Genomic DNA, 21,776 nt, shown 5'->3' on the forward strand with positions numbered 1-21,776 from the left:
ATTTAGCAGACGCTCCTATCCAGAGCGACTTACAGTAGTGAATGCATACATTTCATTAAAAAAAAATGTCTTTCTCTCCGAACTGGTCCCCCGTGGGAATCAAACCCACAACCCCGGCATTGCATACACCATGCTCTACCAACTGAGCCACACGGGAGCCCGTCATACATGAATGGGCTCCCGAGTGGCACGGTGGTCACCCCTACTTATTTTTTTAAATATTTATTTTTAAATATTTTAAAAAATTTTAATATATTTTTTTAAAAGGTATCTGTGACCAACAATGCATATCTGTATTCCCAGTCATGTGAAATCCATAGATTAGGGCCTAATGAATTCATTTCAATTGACTGATTTCCTTATACAATTGTTCCAGAGTGGCGCAGCGGTCTAAGGCACTGCATCTCAATGCTAGAGGTGTCACTACAGACACCCTGGTTCAAATCCAGGCTGTATCACAACTGGTGCTGATTGGGAGTCCCATAGGGCGGTGCACAATTGGCCCAGTGTTGTCCGGGTTTGGCCGGTAGAGGCCTAGTTAAATAAAAATGTGACAAATTTGATTTATAAAATCATTATAACACCAGGTGCTCTGTTGGGTCCTTTGATAAAACAACTGATTAAGGTTCCTCCAGTTGTCCACCCCAGGCGGCTGTGTCTGCTACGTCACTGCAATACTTCTCAAACTCATCTGAAAACACACACTGGTGATATTTTATACACATCGTGGAGTGACACTGCAGAGTGGACCACAAGTGATACTGAATTTCCTTTTGAAATAATGGAGAAAAAAAAAAAAAGGGTAAAACTACAGAATATTAGAAATAGTGGGCTTGAGACGTCTCATAACCACATACAGGTGATTACTCACCAAATTAGAAGAACAAAAACACCATGATTTTGGGGATTTTCTACAGGCATATCAAAGTTACAGAGTGGGATTTCTGATAGTTTTAAGGTTATGGCCCATTTTATACAGATTGTGACATCACTGTCTAACTGAGCAGCATCAGTAAGGGAGAGCTCCTCCTAAAACGTGATTTATTTTGGTTAAATTATTCCGTTTTTGTGAACAGTTTGGTTGTTTTAATGCAGTGTTCGCCACATCTGGAGATGATTATCCTTTAAAAATATCCTTTGATTTTGAGATATTGATTAACCTGCTCTGAAAGCTAGCTAGTCTACCAAGTCATGTTGATCATCGAACAAGAAGTAAGAAGGGTAGGACTGAGGGACAACGAGAAGAAAACACGCTCGCGTCACGTTATTCAATCATTGCACCCACACTGCTCGTGAGCGTCAACGAGCGTCTGCGTAGCCATGCGCTAAAATAGAACTTGGCTCTATTTGTGACGCTTGTCCCCCGTCTACCATCCCACCTCTCCCATCTCTTCATTGGTTTTTAGGAGCATATACCCACGTGGGTGATTGAAAGATGAACTGAGGTCCACACTCCAGTCCAGTTGGCGGTGGTAATGCACCTTAAAGTTGGTTCCCAACCGCCATATAAAGTCCGAAGAAGAAGAAGCCTGAAGGAGGAGAGATTACTAGAAACTTTTATCTGTGGATTAATTGATGGAGTTGAGGACCTTGTGCATTTCAGGTAAAATAACAACCCAATGTTTATATCCCAGGACATATTAGCTAGCAACAGCAAGCTAGCTAGCTAGCTAAACTGACATAAATGTTTCATGCTTTTCGACCTGTCCCCAAATTAATATAGTTGGTTCAGAGTTCGTTTTGATATTTACAACCTACGTGTCATGATCGCGTCTGGTGTGGGTGGACAAACATCAACATGCGCGCAGGCAGTCTGGTCAGCATGTAATTGGAGACAAGAATCCAATCTTTGGCCTGCTCTTCTATACAGAGCTGCTGCTTGGTGCTTCATGTAGGCACTTTGGTCATGTCAGCAACAGAGGATTCACTAATGGCCCACAGATCTGAGTATTTGATGAACAGGAGCCCTGATAATGGACCATTAACACTTAACAACAACGCCACTGTAATGACTCTAGAAGCTGCATGTTTCCTCTATATACATATTGAAACAATGACACTCTAACTGCTGCACTTCAATCAGAAGACAAACCTGATGAGAAATCAGTTTATTCCAAAAGTATCCCCCCACCCTCATATCTAACCAAGCCACCCTAGCAGACATGGAGAGTAACAACCTGTCCCAGCTGTCCCATGTCTTTGGGAGTGTCTGGAGGTACAATGGCTTGCGAAAGTATTCACCCCCCTTTTGCATTTTTTTCTTTTTTCTTGCCGTACAACCTGGAATTAAAATTGACTTTTTTTGGGGGGGGGGGGGGGGGGGGGGGTTTGTATCATTTGATTTACACAACATGCCTACCACTATGAAGATGCTAAATATTTTTATTGTGAAGCTCAAGGACAGAACTACATATATTTTTTAATGGCAGACGTAGCCGACATATCAATACATACACACAAACTATCTAGGTCATACAGCCATAAGAATATCCTACGGTAGTCATACTGCAATAATAATAATTAGCTAACTAGTTAACCTTAACACAGATAAAAGTATATTTGACTAAACTAAACTGCTGTTTTGATTTTCAAAAAGTTAGACTTGTTATAAAAAAAAATTAAAAATACAAATAAAATGAGTAGCTAGCTAGAATAACAGATAGGCATGTCATATCTACCCCACTCAGGGTGTTACAACGGGACTACAAGTTCAACGCAAACTACTACTACAGCAACGATATGATTATAAATCTTAAACCGACATCTAATTGCAGATCCTTCTTCCTACTAACAGATCCTCGTCTACCTTTTCCACGACTGTATTTGTTTCGTTTATAAACACTGTAACATATCCATGTTAAAACGTTATGATTTTTTGCTGTAATGTAGAATCAGATCAAATTAAACGTGTTGCGCTGCATACTTCCGGTTATTGAAATATCGCGATTTTCATTGGTCATCACGTCAGTTTCCTTAGTTGATTGGTCAGGTCTTAGATTGTAGTCGACGGAGGTCGTTTTAACTTGACTTTCAGTCCAAATTCATTTTCAATTTCAACTTCATATTATTCTTTTCAGGACTCTTTTAAAACGTTGGATTCTCAAAAACCGATTATATGGGATTGGCAACGAACAAAACGCTAGTGAAGCTTAACTAAATAACAAATATGTCCAAAAACTGCATTGCCCAGAAATGTTTTCACCGTTTCGAAGACAGAATGATTGATTGTAATGTATAATTCTTCATGGCTGGTAGATAGATATATGATCGATATCATGTGTGTAAAATACTTAAGTAAAAATATACTGAACAATGATATAAACGCAACATGCAACAATTTCAATAATTTAACGGAGTTACAGATCATATAAGGAAATCAGTCAATTAAAATAAATAAATGAGGCTCTAATCTATGTATTTCACATGACTGGGCAGATGGGCGAGACGCACCAAGACGCACCAAGAACAACAACACATAAAAACTCACATAATTCTGCCCCAAAAAACAATGACAATTTCTCTGAGCCAGTGGCATAAGGGCTTTTTAGGTGAGCGCTGATGCCGTCCTTTGATAAGCAGTGTCCACTTTGTCAAAGTTAAATATTTCTCAACGCATCTCTCTGCGGTGCTGTTGGAGAGATGCCTCTCTGCTGCGCTCCAACAGTTCCTCCACATAGGATATGGTAGAACGAGTATTTGGTTATTTTCTGTAGCCTAAAGGCTGGAGATAAAATGTATGATAATGTAATGAGATGGACACATTTTTACATCATGCAGGTTTCTCCGATCAAATAGCCGAAACCTAAATGGCACTCGATCAAATAAAACATGAGCTGTCATGTTAACAAACAACACATCCTAAAAACGGTACAGTTCAAAGTAAAATGGACAATATGGAATGGACAATCACAACTGTTGTCCAGGAGTTTCACCCCATTGTCATGATCAGTGGTTTCAAGTTTGAATCCCTCCATTTTTGACAAGCTGATCATAACGAAAAATAAAGTACTTGTGCATTTCCCGCTGAGTATTGCAAATAGGCGTTAACTCCTGATAAAGTTGGGTAGCTGATATTCAGAGTTTAAATAGATAAATTCATTAGTCACAGGAATCAGGACAAATAAAGCCATTGCAATGGCCTACCACATGGATGGGCATTCATAAAATTCCATTGAGAGCGACATGGTTGGCTACACCCCAGTAAGCACTAGCCGACGTCTTTTGGACGTCTTTTTTTGGTCCTCTCCAGACATCGTTTTTTGATGTTTTACAAACGGTAGGCTCATTCATAGAATAAAATGTCAGGCAACACTGAAAGCTACATCTCAGTAAGCACGGACTGATGCCTACGCCTTTTAGAAGTATTTTTATTTTGGTGCTGTTCTGGACCGCCCTTGATTTCCAAAATCCACAAACATTGGTTTTTGGTCCGGACCAAATCTGAGCCAATCATAGATGTCCATGTTTGATTCAGATTTTGTCCGGTCTGGACCAGCCTTGATTTGGCCCAAACATAGACTAATATAAATTACTTTTTTCAAACTTTAATTCAGAACCAAAAATGAACCTGATTTCAACATCCGGAAAATACATATTTCAACGTCTGTAAAATACGTATTTTCAGCATCAGGAAAGTAAGAATTTTTAACTTTCAGTCAGAACTAAAAATTAACCTAATTTGAATGTCTGGAAAATACACATTTTTCAATGTCTGGAAAATATATATTTTTTCAACATCATGGAAAGTACATATTTTAAACAAATGGAAAATAGCTTTTCACCTTTCATTCAGAACCTACATTTAACCTAACTTCAACATTTGGAAAATATGTATTTTAGACGTCTTTTCAAAGTCATTTTGCTTACTGTGACTATTCTAGTTTTGCGCTTCTTGTGGCAGAATCATTCTGATTGGCTCGGCCTTGGACGCAGCCATGGGTGGACCTGGGACGGCATAGGCCTACCCACTGGGGAGCCAGGCCCAGCCAATCAGAATGAGTTTTTCCCCACAAAGGGGTTTTAATTACAGGCCGATAAACTCCTCAGTTTCATCAGCTGTCCGGGTGGCTGGTCTCAGACGATTCTCTAACACGATGTTGGAGGTGGCTTATGGTAGAGTAATTAACATTAAATTTTCTGGTAACATTCTCTGATGAACATTCCTGCAGTCAGCATGCCAATTGCACGCTCCCTCAAAACTTCAGACATCTGTGTTACTATTTATATCTTTGACAACTTTTACTCCACTACATTCCTAAATAAATAATGTACTTATTGTCATTTTTCCTGACACTCAAAAGTACTCGTTACATTTTAAATTCTTAGCAGGACAGTAAATGGTCCAATTCATGCACTTATCAAGAGAACATCCCTGGTCATCCCTACTGCCTCTGATCTGGATGACTCACTAAACAGAGAACATCCCTTGTCCTCCCTACTGCCTCTGACCTGGAGGACTCACTAAACAGAGAACATCCCTGGTCATCCCACCTGTCTCTGATCTGGAGGACTCACTAAACAGAGAACATCCCTGGTCATCCCTACTGCCTCTGATCTGGAGGACTCACTAAACAGAGAACATCCCTGGTCATCCCTACTGCCTCTGATCTGGAGGACTCACTAAACAGAGAACATCCCTGGTCATCTCTACTGCTTCTGATCTGGAGGACTCACTAAACAGAGAACATCCCTGGTCATCCCTACTGCCTCTGATCTGGATGACTCACTAAACAGAGAACATCCCTGGTCCTCCCTACTGCCTCTGACCTGGAGGACTCACTAAACAGAGAACATCCCTGGTCATCCCTACTGCCTCTGATCTGGAGGACTCACTAAACAGAGAACATCCCTGGTCATCCCTACTGCCTCTGATCTGGAGGACTCACTAAACAGAGAACATCCCTGGTCATCCCTACTGCCTCTGATCTGGAGGACTCACTAAACAGAGAACATCCCTGATCATCCCTACTGCCTCTGATCTGGAGGACTCACTAAACAGAGAACATCCCTGGTCATCCCTACTGCCTCTGATCTGGAGGACTCACTAAACAGAGAACATTCCTGGTCATCCTTACTGCCTCTGATCTGGAGGTCTGACTAAACAGAGAACATCCCTGGTCATCCCTACTGCCTCTGATCTGGAGGACTCACTAAACAGAGAACATCCCTGGTCATCCCTACTGCCTCTGATCTGGAGGACTCACTAAACAGAGAACATTCCTGGTCATCCTTACTGCCTCTGGCTAAAAAAACAAACAAGATAATGGTGTAGTCTGGTTTGCTTTATGTAAGGAATTTGAAATTATTTATACTTTAATTTTACTTTTGATACTTCAGTATATTTAAAAGCAAATACTTTTAGACTTTTACTCAAGTAGTATTTTACTGGGGGACTTTCACTTTTACTTAAGTAATTTTCTATTAAGGTATCTTTTCTTTTACTCAAGTATGACAAATTCGTACTTTTCCCCACCACTGATCGATGTAATATACTTATGATTCGTAACACTAGTGAAAATGAGAAAAGTAGAAGATCTTCAAGAATATATTCTCTTTGTTTTAGAAAACACAGCTATATCATTCAGACAGCATACAACTCAGTGTTTTTTCATCTGTTAAACATAAAACATATATCAGACGAGAATAGAATAATATAGAATGGCTCATGAATTGATTGGACTTATCTAGCGATTTGTTTTCTAGACACACACCTACCGCATTTTTACAAGGGAACTCACCTCATCTATCACCAAGATCAGAATATAATTTAATATTGTAGATTCTTGGATAGTTTTGTTTAATCTTTAAAACATAGAATAGAATAAAGGCTATCAACAGTAGTTTATTAAGCCTACAATCGATCTTTTGGAGGATGCAAACTGTATGAATGAGAATTATTATTGGATCTACTTTGCAGGCCTACTAAATGTCATGAGGGGAACGGGTTGGTTTTGGAGGGGGGTGGGGGGGATTTCGCTCTCTCTGCATTCCGTTACTCATATCCCTCCCACCCCGGGTCCGGTTTAGGTCCGTGTAGCTCCACCTCCGAGGAACTGGCCTCTCCAGAGCAGCAGGCTACCACCGGGCTACCCCCCTCCCAAGGAAACACTGGCCAGAAGAGAGGCTCTGTCGCCGTTCAGATCGTTGTTTATTCGTCTGGTTTGGTTGTACTGCTGCCGCCATGGCCGACCAAGGCATGGATGAACGGTCCCCGCTGCTATCAGCACCGAACTCCGGGAATGTCACACCGTCGGAACCGCCGTCATACCTGCAGGACACGAGTCCAAGAGGTAAACCAACGTTAGGCTAAGACTCCCCCCCCCCCCCCCCCCCATGTATGCTGATACGTTTTTGGGCGTATCGTGTTGAGCAATGTTTTTTACATAGTGCGTTAAATTGTAACGGGCAAGACAACGGCATCAGTGTAAAAAAACACACACAACCCGACCGGCAGAAATGTGAAATCAGAAGGTGGAGTTTGCAGTGTTTAGAAGAACAGAGCAGGAGAAGGCCTAGTCGAATAAATCCACTACAATACCTCTTCTAGTTGTGTATTCTGTAGTGATGCCTCGGATCACGATCTGTTGTTGTTGCTGGGTAATACTGTTTACCCCCCACCCACCCACCCAACCAGTCCTCTTTCTACAGATATCTACGAGGGTATAAGTGATGTTGTCAGAACATAAACAACCTAGCCATTACTTGAGATGAGCAAGAAGGATATTATCAATCAGAATATATAATTATGGTTCGCAAACCCCTCTGAAAATTGTGTTTGTTGTGATTGTGAGACACTAGGCTTATTTAACATTTAATAACATTGCAGGTTATAAATTAGTCTGTTTTATAACCCATGTATCATTTCACTGCTTTCCATTCATTTTATTTCACTGGATCATAAACATCTATTAAATAGATTTGTTAAGGCTTGTATTCCTATCCCTTCAGTCCATGCATGACATATAGGCCCAGACGTGCATGTTGTTGAAGATAATTTCACCCTGTGCTTTCTGGAAACATAATACCAGCATATAGTGTTGTAATATTCACATGTATTTCACATGTGGGGGATGTGAATGCTTAGGTCCCATTATTCACCCTGTTTATCACAGTGCTTTTCAGATGAAGAGCCTGTTACCCTTATAGCCGTAATACAGTACTATACACATCCCTATTGTTACAGCTATACAGTACTATACACATCCCTATTGTTACAGCTATACAGTACTATACACATCCCTATTGTTACAGCTATACAGTACTATACACATCCCTATTGTTACAGCTATACAGTACTATACACATCCCTATTGTTACAGCTATACAGTACTATACACATCCCTATTGTTACAGCTATACAGTACTATACACATCCCTATTGTTACAGCTATACAGTACTATACACATCCCTATTGTTACAGCTATACAGTACTATACACATCCCTATTGTTACAGCTATACAGTACTATACACATCCCTATTGTTACAGCTATACAGTACTATACACATCCCTATTGTTACAGCTATACAGTACTATACACATCCCTATTGTTACAGCTATACAGTACTATACACATCCCTATTGTTACAGCTATACAGTACTATACACATCCCTATTGTTACAGCTATACAGTACTATACACATCCCTATTGTTACAGCTATACAGTACTATACACATCCCTATTGTTACAGCTATACAGTACTATACACATCCCTATTGTTACAGCTATACAGTACTATACACATCCCTATTGTTACAGCTATACAGTACTATACACATCCCTATTGTTACAGCTATACAGTACTATACACATCCCTATTGTTACAGCTATACAGTACTATACACATCCCTATTGTTACAGCTATACAGTACTATACACATCCCTATTGTTACAGCTATACAGTACTATACACATCCCTATTGTTACAGCTATACAGTACTATACACATCCCTATTGTTACAGCTATACAGTACTATACACATCCCTATTGTTACAGCTATACAGTACTATACACATCCCTATTGTTACAGCTATACAGTACTATACACATCCCTATTGTTACAGCTCCCCATTGGAATGACTGGACAGTCTACTGACCTACAGTTAACCACACATCTTTGTTAAGAAAGATTTTCTACTGAGCTGGCCTGATCAAATCTCAGACAGAACACAGAGGCTATGTTCCTCTCAGTTAGAACACAGAGGCTACGTTCCTCTCAGTTAGAACACAGAGGCTATGTTCCTCTCAGTTAGAACACAGAGGCTACGTTCCTCTCAGTTAGAACACAGAGGCTACGTTCCTCTCAGTTAGAACACAGAGGCTACGTTCCTCTCAGTTAGAACACAGAGGCTACGTTCCCCTCAGTTAGAACACAGAGGCTACGTTCCTCTCAGTTAGAACACAGAGGCTACGTTCCTCTCAGTTAGAACACAGAGGCTACGTTCCTCTCAGTTAGAACACAGAGGCTACGTTCCTCTCAGTTAGAACACAGAGGCTACGTTCCCCTCAGTTAGAACACAGAGGCTACGTTCCTCTCAGTTAGAACACAGAGGCTACGTTCCTCTCTGTTAGAACACAGAGGCTACGTTCCTCTCAGTTAGAACACAGAGGCTACGTTCCTCTCAGTTAGAACACAGAGGCTACGTTCCTCTCAGTTAGAACACAGAGGCTACGTTCCTCTCAGTTAGAACACAGAGGCTACGTTCCTCTCAGTTAGAACACAGAGGCTACGTTCCTCTCAGTTAGAACACAGAGGCTACGTTCCTCTCAGTTAGAACACAGAGGCTACGTTCCTCTCAGTTAGAACACAGAGGCTACGTTCCTCTCAGTTAGAACACAGAGGCTACGTTCCTCTCAGTTAGAACACAGAGGCTACGTTCCTCTCAGTTAGAACACAGAGGCTACGTTCCTCTCAGTTAGAACACAGAGGCTACGTTCCCCTCAGTTAGAACACAGAGGCTACGTTCCTCTCAGTTAGAACACAGAGGCTATGTTCCTCTCAGTTAGAACACAGAGGCTACGTTCCTCTCAGTTAGAACACAGAGGCTACGTTCCTCTCAGTTAGAACACAGAGGCTACGTTCCTCTCAGTTAGAACACAGAGGCTACGTTCCCCTCAGTTAGAACACAGAGGCTACGTTCCCCTCAGTTAGAACACAGAGGCTACGTTCCCCTCAGTTAGAACACAGAGGCTACGTTCCTCTCAGTTAGAACACAGAGGCTACGTTCCTCTCAGTTAGAACACAGAGGCTACGTTCCCCTCAGTTAGAACACAGAGGCTACGTTCCCCTCAGTTAGAACACAGAGGCTACGTTCCTCTCAGTTAGAACACAGAGGCTACGTTCCTCTCAGTTAGAACACAGAGGCTACGTTCCTCTCAGTTAGAACACAGAGGCTACGTTCCTCTCAGTTAGAACACAGAGGCTACGTTCCTCTCAGTTAGAACACAGAGGCTACGTTCCTCTCAGTTAGAACACAGAGGCTACGTTCCTCTCAGTTAGAACACAGAGGCTACATTCCTCTCAGTTAGAACACAGAGGCTACGTTCCTCTCAGTTAGAACACAGAGGCTACGTTCCTCTCAGTTAGAACACAGAGGCTACGTTCCCCTCAGTTAGAACACAGAGGCTACGTTCCTCTCAGTTAGAACACAGAGGCTACGTTCCTCTCAGACAGAACACAGAGGCTACGTGCCAAATCGAACCCTTTTCCTATGGTGCACTACTTTTGACCAGAGCATGGTCCCAGTAGTACTCTGGTCTGTAGTAGTGCTTTACAGAGGGAATAAGGCTGATAGGTCTCTGGTCTATAGTAGTGCTTTACAGAGGGAATAAGGCTGATAGGACTCTGGTCTATAGTAGTGCATTACAGAGGGAATAAGGCTGATAGGACTCTGGTCTATAGTAGTGCATTACAGAGGGAATAAGGCTGATAGGACTCTGGTCTATAGTAGTGCATTACAGAGGGAATAAGGCTGATAGGACTCTGGTCTATAGTAGTGCATTACAGAGGGAATAAGGCTGATAGGTCTCTGGTCTATAGTAGTGCTTTACAGAGGGAATAAGGCTGATAGGACTCTGGTCTATAGTAGTGCATTACAGAGGGAATAAGGCTGATAGGACTCTGGTCTATAGTAGTGCATTACAGAGGGAATAAGGCTGATAGTACTCTGGTCTGTAGTAGTGCTTTAAAGAGGGAATACGGCTGATAGGACTCTGGCCTATAGTAGTGCTGTATAGAGGGAATAAGGCTGATAGGACTCTGGCCTATAGTAGTGCTGTATAGAGGGAATACGGCTGATAGGACTCTGGCCTATAGTTGTGCTGTATAGAGGGAATAAGGCTGATAGGACTCTGGCCTATAGTAGTGCTTTAAAGAGGGAATACGGCTGATAGGACTCTGGCCTATAGTAGTGCTTTAAAGAGGGAATACGGCTGATAGGACTCTGGCCTGTAGTAGTGCTTTAAAGAGGGAATACGGCTGATAGGACTCTGGCCTGTAGTAGTGCTTTAAAGAGGGAATAAGGCTGATAGGACTCTGGCCTATAGTTGTGCTGTATAGAGGGAATAAGGCTGATAGGACTCTGGCCTATAGTAGTGCTTTAAAGAGGGAATACGGCTGATAGGACTCTGGCCTATAGTAGTGCTTTAAAGAGGGAATACGGCTGATAGGACTCTGGCCTGTAGTAGTGCTTTAAAGAGGGAATACGGCTGATAGGACTCTGGCCTGTAGTAGTGCTTTAAAGAGGGAATAAGGCTGATAGGACTCTGGTCTATAGTAGTGCTGTATAGAGGGAATAAGGCTGATAGGACTCTGGTCTATAGTAGTGCTGTATAGAGGGAATAAGGCTGATAGGACTCTGGTCTATAGTAGTGCTGTATAGAGGGAATAAGTATAGAATACCCGGGAGAATAGAACAGAATAGAATACCTGCTAGAATAGAATAGAATACCTGCTAGAATAGAATAGAATACCTTGTAGAATAGATCAGAATAGAATACCTGCTAGAATAGAATAGAATACCTGGGAGAATAGAACAGAATAGAATACCTGCTAGAATAGAACAGAATAGAATACCTGCTAGAATAGAATAGAATACCTGGGAGAATAGAACAGAATAGAATACCTGCTAGAATAGAACAGAATAGAATACCTGCTAGAATAGAACAGAATAGGATACCTGCTAGAATAGAATACCCGGGAGAATAGAACAGAATAGAATACCTGCTAGAATAGAATAGAATACCTGGGAGAATAGAACAGAATAGAATACCTGCTAGAATAGAATAGAATACCTGGGAGAATAGAACAGAATAGAATACCTGCTAGAATAGAATAGAATACCTGGGAGAATAGAACAGAATAGAATACCTGCTAGAATAGAACAGAATAGAATACCTGCTAGAATAGAACAGAATAGGATACCTGCTAGAATAGAATAGAATACCTGGGAGAATAGAACAGAATAGAATACCTGGTAGAATAGAACAGAATAGAATACCTGCTAGAATAGAATACCCGGGAGAATAGAACAGAATAGAATACCTGCTAGAATAGAATAGAATACCTGCTAGAATAGAATAGAATACCTTGTAGAATAGATCAGAATAGAATACCTGCTAGAATAGAATACCCATTAGAATAGAACAGAATATAGTACCTTTTAGAAAGAATACCCTGTAAAATAGATTACCCGGTAGCATAGAAATCCCAGTAGAATAGGATTCCTGGTAGAATACAACAGAATTGAATACCCTGTAGCATTGAACAGAATAGAATACCTGCTAGAATAGAATAGAATACCTGGGAGAATGGAACAGAATAGAATACCTGCTAGAATAGAATACCCGGGAGAATAGAACAGAATAGAATACCTGCTAGAATAGAACAGAATAGAATACCTGCTAGAATAGAATACCCGGTTGAATAGAACATAATAGAATACCTGGTAGAATAGAACAGAATAGAATACCCGGTTGAATAGAACAGAATAGAATACCTGCTAGAATAGAATAGAATACCTTGTAGAATAGAACAGAATAGAATACCTGCTAGAATAGAACAGAATAGAATACCTGCTAGAATAGAATAGAATACCTTGTAGAATAGATCAGAATAGAATACCTGCTAGAATAGAATACCTTGTAGAATAGAACAGAATAGAATACCTGGTAGAATACAACAGAATAGAATACCTGGTAGAATAGAACAGAATAGAATACCTGCTAGAATAGAATAGAATACCTGGGAGAATAGAACAGAATAGAATACCTGGTAGAATAGAACAGAATAGAATACCCTGTAGAATAGAATACCTTGTAGAATAGAACAGAATAGAATACCCTGTAGAATAGAATACCTTGTAGAATAGAACAGAATAGAATACCTATTGACTGAGACTCCCAGCCAGCTAGCTGCCCTCCATTAGACTGATACTCCCAGCTGGCTAGCTGCCCTCCATGAGACTGAGACTCCCAGCTGGCTAGCTGCCCTCCATTAGACTGAGACTCCCAGGCGGCTAGCTGCCCTCCATTAGACTGAGACTCCCAGCTGGCTAGCTGCCCTCCATTAGACTGAGACTCCCAGCCGGCTAGCTGCCCTCCATTAGACTGAGACTCCCAGCTGGCTAGCTGCCCTCCATTAGACTGAGACTCCCAGCTGGCTAGCTGCCCTCCATTAGACTGAGACTCCCAGCTGGCTAGCTGCCCTCCATTAGACTGAGACTCCCAGCTGGCTAGCTGCCCTCCATGAGACTGAGACTCCCAGCCGGCTAGCTGCCCTCCATTAGACTGAGACTCCCAGCTGGCTAGCTGCCCTCCATGAGACTGAGACTCCCAGCCGGCTAGCTGCCCTCCATTAGACTGAGACTCCCAGCCGGCTAGCTGTCCTCCATTAGACTGAGACTCCCAGCCGGCTAGCTGCCCTCCATTAGACTGAGACTCCCAGCTGGCTAGCTGCCCTCCATTAGACTGAGACTCCCAGCCGGCTAGCTGCCCTCCATTAGACTGAGACTCCCAGCTGGTTAGCTGCCCTCCATTAGACTGAGACTCCCAGCTGGCTAGCTGCCCTCCTTAGACTGAGACTCCCAGCCGGCTAGCTGCCCTCCATGAGACTGAGACTCCCAGCTGGCTAGCTGCCCTCCATTAGACTGAGACTCCCAGCCGGCTAGCTGCCCTCCATTAGACTGAGACTCCCAGCTGGCTAGTTGCCCTCCATTAGACTGAGACTCCCAGCCGGCTAGCTGCCCTCCATTAGACTGAGACTCCCAGCTGGCTAGCTGCCCTCCATTAGACTGAGACTCCCAGCTGGCTAGCTGCCCTCCATTAGACTGAGACTCCCAGCTGGCTAGCTGCCCTCCATGAGACTGAGACTCCCAGCCGGCTAGCTGCCCTCCATTAGACTGAGACTCCCAGCTGGCTAGCTGCCCTCCATGAGACTGAGACTCCCAGCCGGCTAGCTGCCCTCCATTAGACTGAGACTCCCAGCCGGCTAGCTGCCCTCCATTAGACTGAGACTCCCAGCCGGCTAGCTGCCCTCCATTAGACTGAGACTCCCAGCTGGCTAGCTGCCCTCCATTAGACTGAGACTCCCAGCTGGCTAGCTGCCCTCCATTAGACTGAGACTCCCAGCTGGCTAGCTGCCCTCCATTAGACTGAGACTCCCAGCCGGCTAGCTGCCCTCCATTAGACTGAGACTCCTAGCTGGCTAGCTGCCCTCCATGAGACTCCCAGCCGGCTAGCTGCCCTCCATTAGACTGAGACTCCTAGCTGGCTAGCTGCCCTCCATGAGACTCCCAGCCGGCTAGCTGCCCTCCATTAGACTGAGACTCCCAGCTGGCTAGCTGCCCTCCATTAGACTGAGACTCCCAGCTGGCTAGCTGCCCTCCATTAGACTGAGACTCCCAGCCGGCTAGCTGCCCTCCATTAGACTGAGACTCCCAGCTGGCTAGCTGCCCTCTATTAGACTGAGACTCCCAGCCGGCTAGCTGCCCTCCATTAGACTGAGACTCCCAGCTGGCTAGCTGCCCTCCATTAGACTGAGACTCCCAGCTGGCTAGCTGCCCTCCATTAGACTGAGACTCCCAGCTGGCTAGCTGCCCTCCATTAGACTGAGACTCCCAGCTGGCTAGCTGCCCTCCTTGAGACTCCCAGCCGGCTAGCTGCCCTCCATTAGACTGAGACTCCCAGCTGGCTAGCTGCCCTCCATTAGACTGAGACTCCCAGCTGGCTAGCTGTCCTCCATTAGACTGAGACTCCCAGCTGGCTAGCTGCCCTCCTTGAGACTCCCAGCCGGCTAGCTGCCCTCCATTAGACTGAGACTCCCAGCTGGCTAGCTGCCCTCCATTAGACTGAGACTCCCAGCTGGCTAGCTGCTCTCCATTAGACTGAGATTCCCAGCTGGCTAGCTGCCCTCCATTAGACTGAGACTCCCAGCTGGCTAGTTGCCCTCCATGAGACTCCCAGCCGGCTAGCTGCCCTCCATTAGACTGAGACTCCCAGCTGGCTAGCTGCCCTCCTTGAGACTCCCAGCCGGCTAGCTGCCCTCCATTAGACTGAGACTCCCAGCTGGCTAGCTGCCCTCCATTAGACTGAGACTCCCAGCTGGCTAGCTGCCCTCCATTAGACTGAGACTCCCAGCTGGCTAGCTGCCCTCCTTGAGACTCCCAGCCGGCTAGCTGCCCTCCATTAGACTGAGACTCCCAGCTGGCTAGCTGCCCTCCATTAGACTGAGACTCCCAGCTGGCTAGCTGCTCTCCATTAGACTGAGATTCCCAGCTGGCTAGCTGCCCTCCATTAGACTGAGACTCCCAGCTGGCTAGCTGCCCTCCATGAGACTCCCAGCCGGCTAGCTGCCCTCCATTAGACTGAGACTCCCAGCTGGCTAGCTGCCCTCCATTAGACTGAGACTCCCAGCTGGCTAGCTGCCCTCCATTAGACTGAGACTCCCAGCTGGCTAGCTGTCCTCCATGAGACTCCCAGCCGGCTAGCTGCCCTCCATTAGACTGAGACTCCCAGCCGGCTAGATGCCCTCCATTAGACTGAGACTCCCAGCTGGCCAGCTGCCCTCCATTAGACTGAGACTCCCAGCCGGCTAGCTGCCCTCCATTAGACTGAGACTCCCAGCTGGCTAGCTGCCCTCCATTAGACTGAGACTCCCAGCTGGCTAGCTGCCCTCCATTAGACTGAGACTCCCAGCCGGCTAGCTGCCCTCCATTAGACTGAGACTCCCAGCTGGCTAGCTGCCCTCCATTAGACTGAGACTCCCAGCTGGCTAGCTGCCCTCCATTAGACTGAGACTCCCAGCTGGCTAGCTGCCCTCCATTAGACTGAGACTTCCAGCTGGCTAGCTGCCCTCCTTGAGACTCCCAGCCGGCTAGCTGCCCTCCATTAGACTGAGACTCCCAGCTGGCTAGCTGCCCTCCATTAGACTGAGACTCCCAGCTGGCTAGCTGCCCTCCATTAGACTGAGACTCCCAGCTGGCTAGCTGCCCTCCTTGAGACTCCCAGCCGGCTAGCTGCCCTCCATTAGACTGAGACTCCCAGCTGGCTAGCTGCCCTCCATTAGACTGAGACTCCCAGCTGGCTAGCTGCTCTCCATTAGACTGAGATTCCCAGCTGGCTAGCTGCCCTCCATTAGACTGAGACTCCCAGCTGGCTAGCTGCCCTCCATTAGACTGAGACTCCCAGCTGGCTAGCTGCCCTCCATTAGACTGAGACTCCCAGCTGGCTAGCTGCCCTCCATTAGACTGAGACTCCCAGCTGGCTAGCTGCCCTCCATTAGACTGAGACTCCCAGCTGGCTAGCTGCCCTCCATTAGACTGAGACTCCCAGCTGGCTAGCTGCCCTCCATTAGACTGAGACTCCCAGCTGGCTAGCTGCCCTCCATTAGACTGAGACTCCCAGCTGGCTAGCTGCCCTCCTTGAGACTCCCAGCCGGCTAGCTGCCCTCCATTAGACTGAGACTCCCAGCTGGCTAGCTGCCCTCCATTAGACTGAGACTCCCAGCTGGCTAGCTGCTCTCCATTAGACTGAGATTCCCAGCTGGCTAGCTGCCCTCCATTAGACTGAGACTCCCAGCTGGCTAGCTGCCCTCCATTAGACTGAGACTCCCAGCTGGCTAGCTGCCCTCCATTAGACTGAGACTCCCAGCTGGCTAGCTGCCCTCCATTAGACTGAGACTCCCAGCTGGCTAGCTGCCCTCCATTAGACTGAGACTCCCAGCTGGCTAGCTGCCCTCCTTGAGACTCCCAGCCGGCTAGCTGCCCTCCATTAAAGCAATTCAGCCAGGACTCATTTGTCATCATTTCCAAAACGGTGCCACTTAGTGCTGCATAATATGGGAAAAATGAATTGGTGAACTGTTGGAATCATGAAAATGTAATGATTATGCTAATTCTATTGTTGGAATATAGTGGGCAGCACTTTGAATACATTGTTGTTTGACATGACAACACATGGAAAAAGCCAGGGAGGAATGATTGTGACACGGTAGGAACCAAAGTGTTAGTCAGTGTTTTCAGAGGACCCTATTTAGATGTTACATTACTTGTTTTCTCTTACTTAGCAAGCGCTAGCTAATGTATTCATGCTTCGCCTATACCTCTCAGATTTAGAAGATAACGTTGCACAAACAACATGCTGATCTAGGCCTGCACAGCACTGGTACCAGGGTGTATTAGCTAGCTACATTTGCTCTGACTATATGAGTATATTTAGCTAGCTGACCATGTGGGAGAACTATGTAGCTATCAATGAGTTGCCATGTAGGAGAACTATGTAGCTAGCAATGAGTCGCCATGTGGGAGAACTATGTAGCTAGCTATGAGTTTCCATGTGGGAGAACTATGTAGCTAGCTGTGAGTTGCCATGTGGGAGAACTATGTAGCTAGCTATGAGTCGCCATGTGGGAGAACTATGTAGCTAGCTATGAGTTGCCATGTGGGAGAACTATGTAGCTAGCTATGAGTTGCCATGTGGGAGAACTATGTAGCTAGCTATGAGTTGCCATGTGGGAGAACTATGTAGCTAGCTATGAGTTTCCATGTGGGAGAACTATGTAGCTAGCTATGAGTTTCCATGTGGGAGAACTATGTAGCTAGCTATGAGTTGCCATGTGGGAGAACTATTTAGCTAGCTATGTGTTGCCAAGTGGGAGAACTATGTAGCTAGCTATGAGTTTCCATGTGGGAGAACTATGTAGCTAGCTATGATTCGCCATGTGGGAGAACTATGTAGCTAGCTATGTGTTGCCAAGTGTGAGAACTATGTAGCTAGCTATGAGTTTCCATATGGGAGAACTATGTAGCTAGCTATGAGTTGCCATGTGGGAGAACTATGTAGCTAGCTATGAGTCGCCATGTGGGAGAACTATGTAGCTAGCTATGAGTTTCCATGTGGGAGAACTATGTAGCTAGCTATGAGTTGCCATGTGGGTGAACTATGTAGCTAGCTATGAGTTGCCATGTGGGAGAACTATGTAGCTAGCTATGAGTCGCCATGTGGGAGAACTATGTAGCTAGCTGTGAGTTTCCAAGCGGGAGAACTATGTAGCTAGCTATGAGTCGCCATGTGGGAGAACTATGTAGCTAGCTATGAGTTTCCATGTGGGAGAACTATGTAGCTAGCTATGAGTTGCCATGTGGGAGAACTATGTAGCTAGCTATGAGTCGCCATGTGGGAGAACTATGTAGCTAGCTATGAGTTGCCATGTGGGAGAACTATGTAGCTAGCTATGAGTTGCCATGGTGGAGAACTACAGTACCAGTCAAAAGTTTGGATACACCTACTCATTCAAGGGTTTTTCTTTATAAAAAAAAGTGGCTACATTGTAGAATAATAGTGAAGACATCAAAATTATGAAGTAACACACATGGAATCATGTAGTAACCCAAAAAGTATTAAACAAATCAAAATATATTTTAGATTCTTCAAAGTAGCCACCCTTTGCCTTGATGACAGCTTTGAACACTCTTGGGATTCTCTCAACCAGATTCACCTGGAATGCATCAATTCTAAATAAATGAGTTCCCACATATGCTAAGCACTTGTTGGCTGCTTTTCCTTCACTTTGCGGTTCAACTCATCCCAATCCATCTCAATTGGGTTGAGGTCAGGTGATTGTGGAGGCCAGGTCATCTGATGCAGCACCATCACTCTCCTTCTTGGTCAAATAGTCTTTTCACAGCCTGGAGGTGTGTTTTGGGTTATTGTCCTGTTGAAAAACAAATGATAGTCCCACTAAGCGCAAACCAGATGGGATGGCGTACCGCTGCAGAATGCTGTGGTAGCCATTCTGGTTTAGTTTGCCTTGAATTCTAAATAAATCACTGACAGTGTCACCAGCAAAGCACCCCCACACCATCACACCTCCTCCATGCTTCACGGTGGGAACCACACATGTGGAGATCATCCGTTCACCTATCCTGCATCTCACAAAGACACAGCGGTTGGAACCAAAAATCTCACATTTTGACTCATCAGACTAAAGGGCAGATTTCCACCGGTCTAATGTCCATTGCTCGTGTTTCTTGGCCCAAGCAAGTCTCTTCTTATTGACTTCCTTTAGTAGTGGTTTCTTTGCAGCAGTTTGACCATGAAGGCCTGATTCACGTGGACTCGTCATAACAGCCATAACTTTGCGGCCAAATACGGAAATAGTTCCAAATGTTTTTCCACCATACATTTTTTTTCCCCGATGGGATTTTAAAACCACTTCAAATAAGGTCTGTTTTCATTGCGTGACGTTTTGATAACCGTGTAAATCTCTTCCGGACAAGGTGACTTTTATCAATATATTTGGTTCTATTTAGTCTCGGATTCGAAAAATGCTAATTAGCATCAAACTAAACATAATGCAAGAATACAAATCCCTGCAAACTCCTGCAGGTCATCTCTAGCTGACACTTTTGCTGTTAGCTAGCTAGCTAATAGCTACCTTGATCCAAAATGAAATATATATATATATATATATATAAAACATTTTAATGTATTGTTCTATATTTTATTTATCTAATATTTGTTGTCTTAATTATGCATTTGGTGTTGTGTCTTGTACATAATAATAATAATAATAATAATAATAATAGTGTCCTAGTAGCAGTCAGATATTTACAATGTAACATGAAAACAAGACTCGTTTTTTTTTATTGTTGCAAAGAAGCTAGCTAGCTAGATAATTATTAGCAAAATATCCTTATTTTACCAGATCCTCTTCTCCTTCAGCCGGTGGAGGTCTATATTTAATGCCTTGACATTTCTGCCAACTATATGAACGAGGTGAAATGTATTTTAATTTATGTGTCAGAATGCACTGCTGTATTAAAGCAATTCAGAACGAACTTGTTGACATGTTCTGTTGCAGGTTCAATGCCAGATTAACTCATTGCAGAATGTATCCATAAGCATGAATGAATAAGCATATTTTTTGTTGTTGTCAAGAATGTACCTAGTCACCCATCAATCACGTCAAACACCTGAACTCCAACAATCACATTGTTTTAAAGAAATCAAAATAGTAAACAATACATACACGCAGTATGCCATTTATATATAACATATAAACATCTGACTTTGAAGTAAAGATATGATTTATTCATTATTGTCACAAACCTTGGACATTGAAGATTACCATATGAACTGTGATTACTATCCTGGGACATTACCTAGTATTACCATCGGAGAGAGCACAGATTCTTCTGCTTTTCCATTTGAGGAATTAGACCAGCACAAATAACACAGCATGTAAAATGTATTCATGTCTAAACACAGCTATATCAACACAGCTATATCAACATCCTATATCAACACAGGTCCATGTAGTTATGTCTAAACACAGCTATATCAACACAGGTCTATCAACACAGGTATATCAACACAGCTATATCAACACAGCTATATCAACACAGGTCCATGTAGTTATGTCTCAACACAGCTATATCAACACAGCTATATCAACACAGCTATATCAACACAGGTCCATGTAGTTATGTCTAAACACAGCTATATCAACACAGCTATATCAACACAGGTCCATGTATTCATGTCTAAACACAGCTATACCAACACCCTATATCAACGCATGGTGCTGCTGTCAATTGTGAGCAGCACATTTACCACTGCATGGAGTCTGAACCTCAGAATAAGAAGCAGCAGGAGGAGGACAGCATTACACAGGTTGAAAAAAGGTAGCAAAAACAGTTTTCCTAGCCACCGTGCTTCTACACCTGCATTGCTTGCTGTTTAGGGTTTTAGAGTACAGTCAGTAGAGGACTGGTCACCCCTCAGAGCCTGGTTCCTCTGGTCTACCCAGTACAGCCAGAAGAGGACTGGTCACCCCTCAGAGCTTGGTTCCTCTCTAGGTTTCTTCCTAGGTTTTGGCCTTTCTATGGAGTTTTTCCTAGCCACCGTGCTTCTACATCTGCATTGCTTGCTGTTTAGGGTTTTAGGCTGGGTTTCTGTACAGCACTTTGAGACAGCTTATCATCAGCTGATGTAAGCTGATCAGGGCTTTATAAATACATTTGATTGATTTTTAACGTGTTACTGAGTCTAGATGTTATTACATCAGGAGAAGAACAGTTACTGAGTCTAGATGTTATCACATCAGGAGAAGAACAGTTACTGAGTCTAGATGTTATCCAGTCAGGAGAAGAACAGTTACTGAGTCTAGATGTTATTACATCAGGAGAAGAACAGTTACTGAGTCTAGATGTTATCACATCAGGAGAAGAACAGTTACTGAGTCTAGATGTTATTACATCAGGAGAAGAACAGTTAC

The 21,776-nt window shown here is 44.0% G+C and overlaps 1 protein-coding gene across 2 annotated transcripts in view; it reads left to right on the plus strand.

Moving 5' to 3' along the window:
* The first annotated feature begins 7,063 nt into the window (after positions 1-7,063).
* The window catches only part of pip4p2 (phosphatidylinositol-4,5-bisphosphate 4-phosphatase 2), a 46,306-nt gene continuing 31,593 nt past the window's right edge, over positions 7,064-21,776 (plus strand). The window contains exon 1 of one of the 2 annotated variants that reach the window (XM_045709511.2): positions 7,064-7,289. In XM_045709511.2, the coding sequence (XP_045565467.1) occupies positions 7,181-7,289 (109 nt within the window). In that variant the 5' untranslated portion in view covers positions 7,064-7,180. The remainder of the gene's footprint in view (positions 7,290-21,776) is intronic. The other variant, XM_014178845.3, reaches the window with a different exon arrangement.

Source organism: Salmo salar, chromosome 27 (genome assembly GCF_965601325.2).
Source record: "Salmo salar chromosome 27, fSalSal1, whole genome shotgun sequence".
Taxonomy (NCBI): Eukaryota; Metazoa; Chordata; class Actinopteri; order Salmoniformes; family Salmonidae; genus Salmo; species Salmo salar.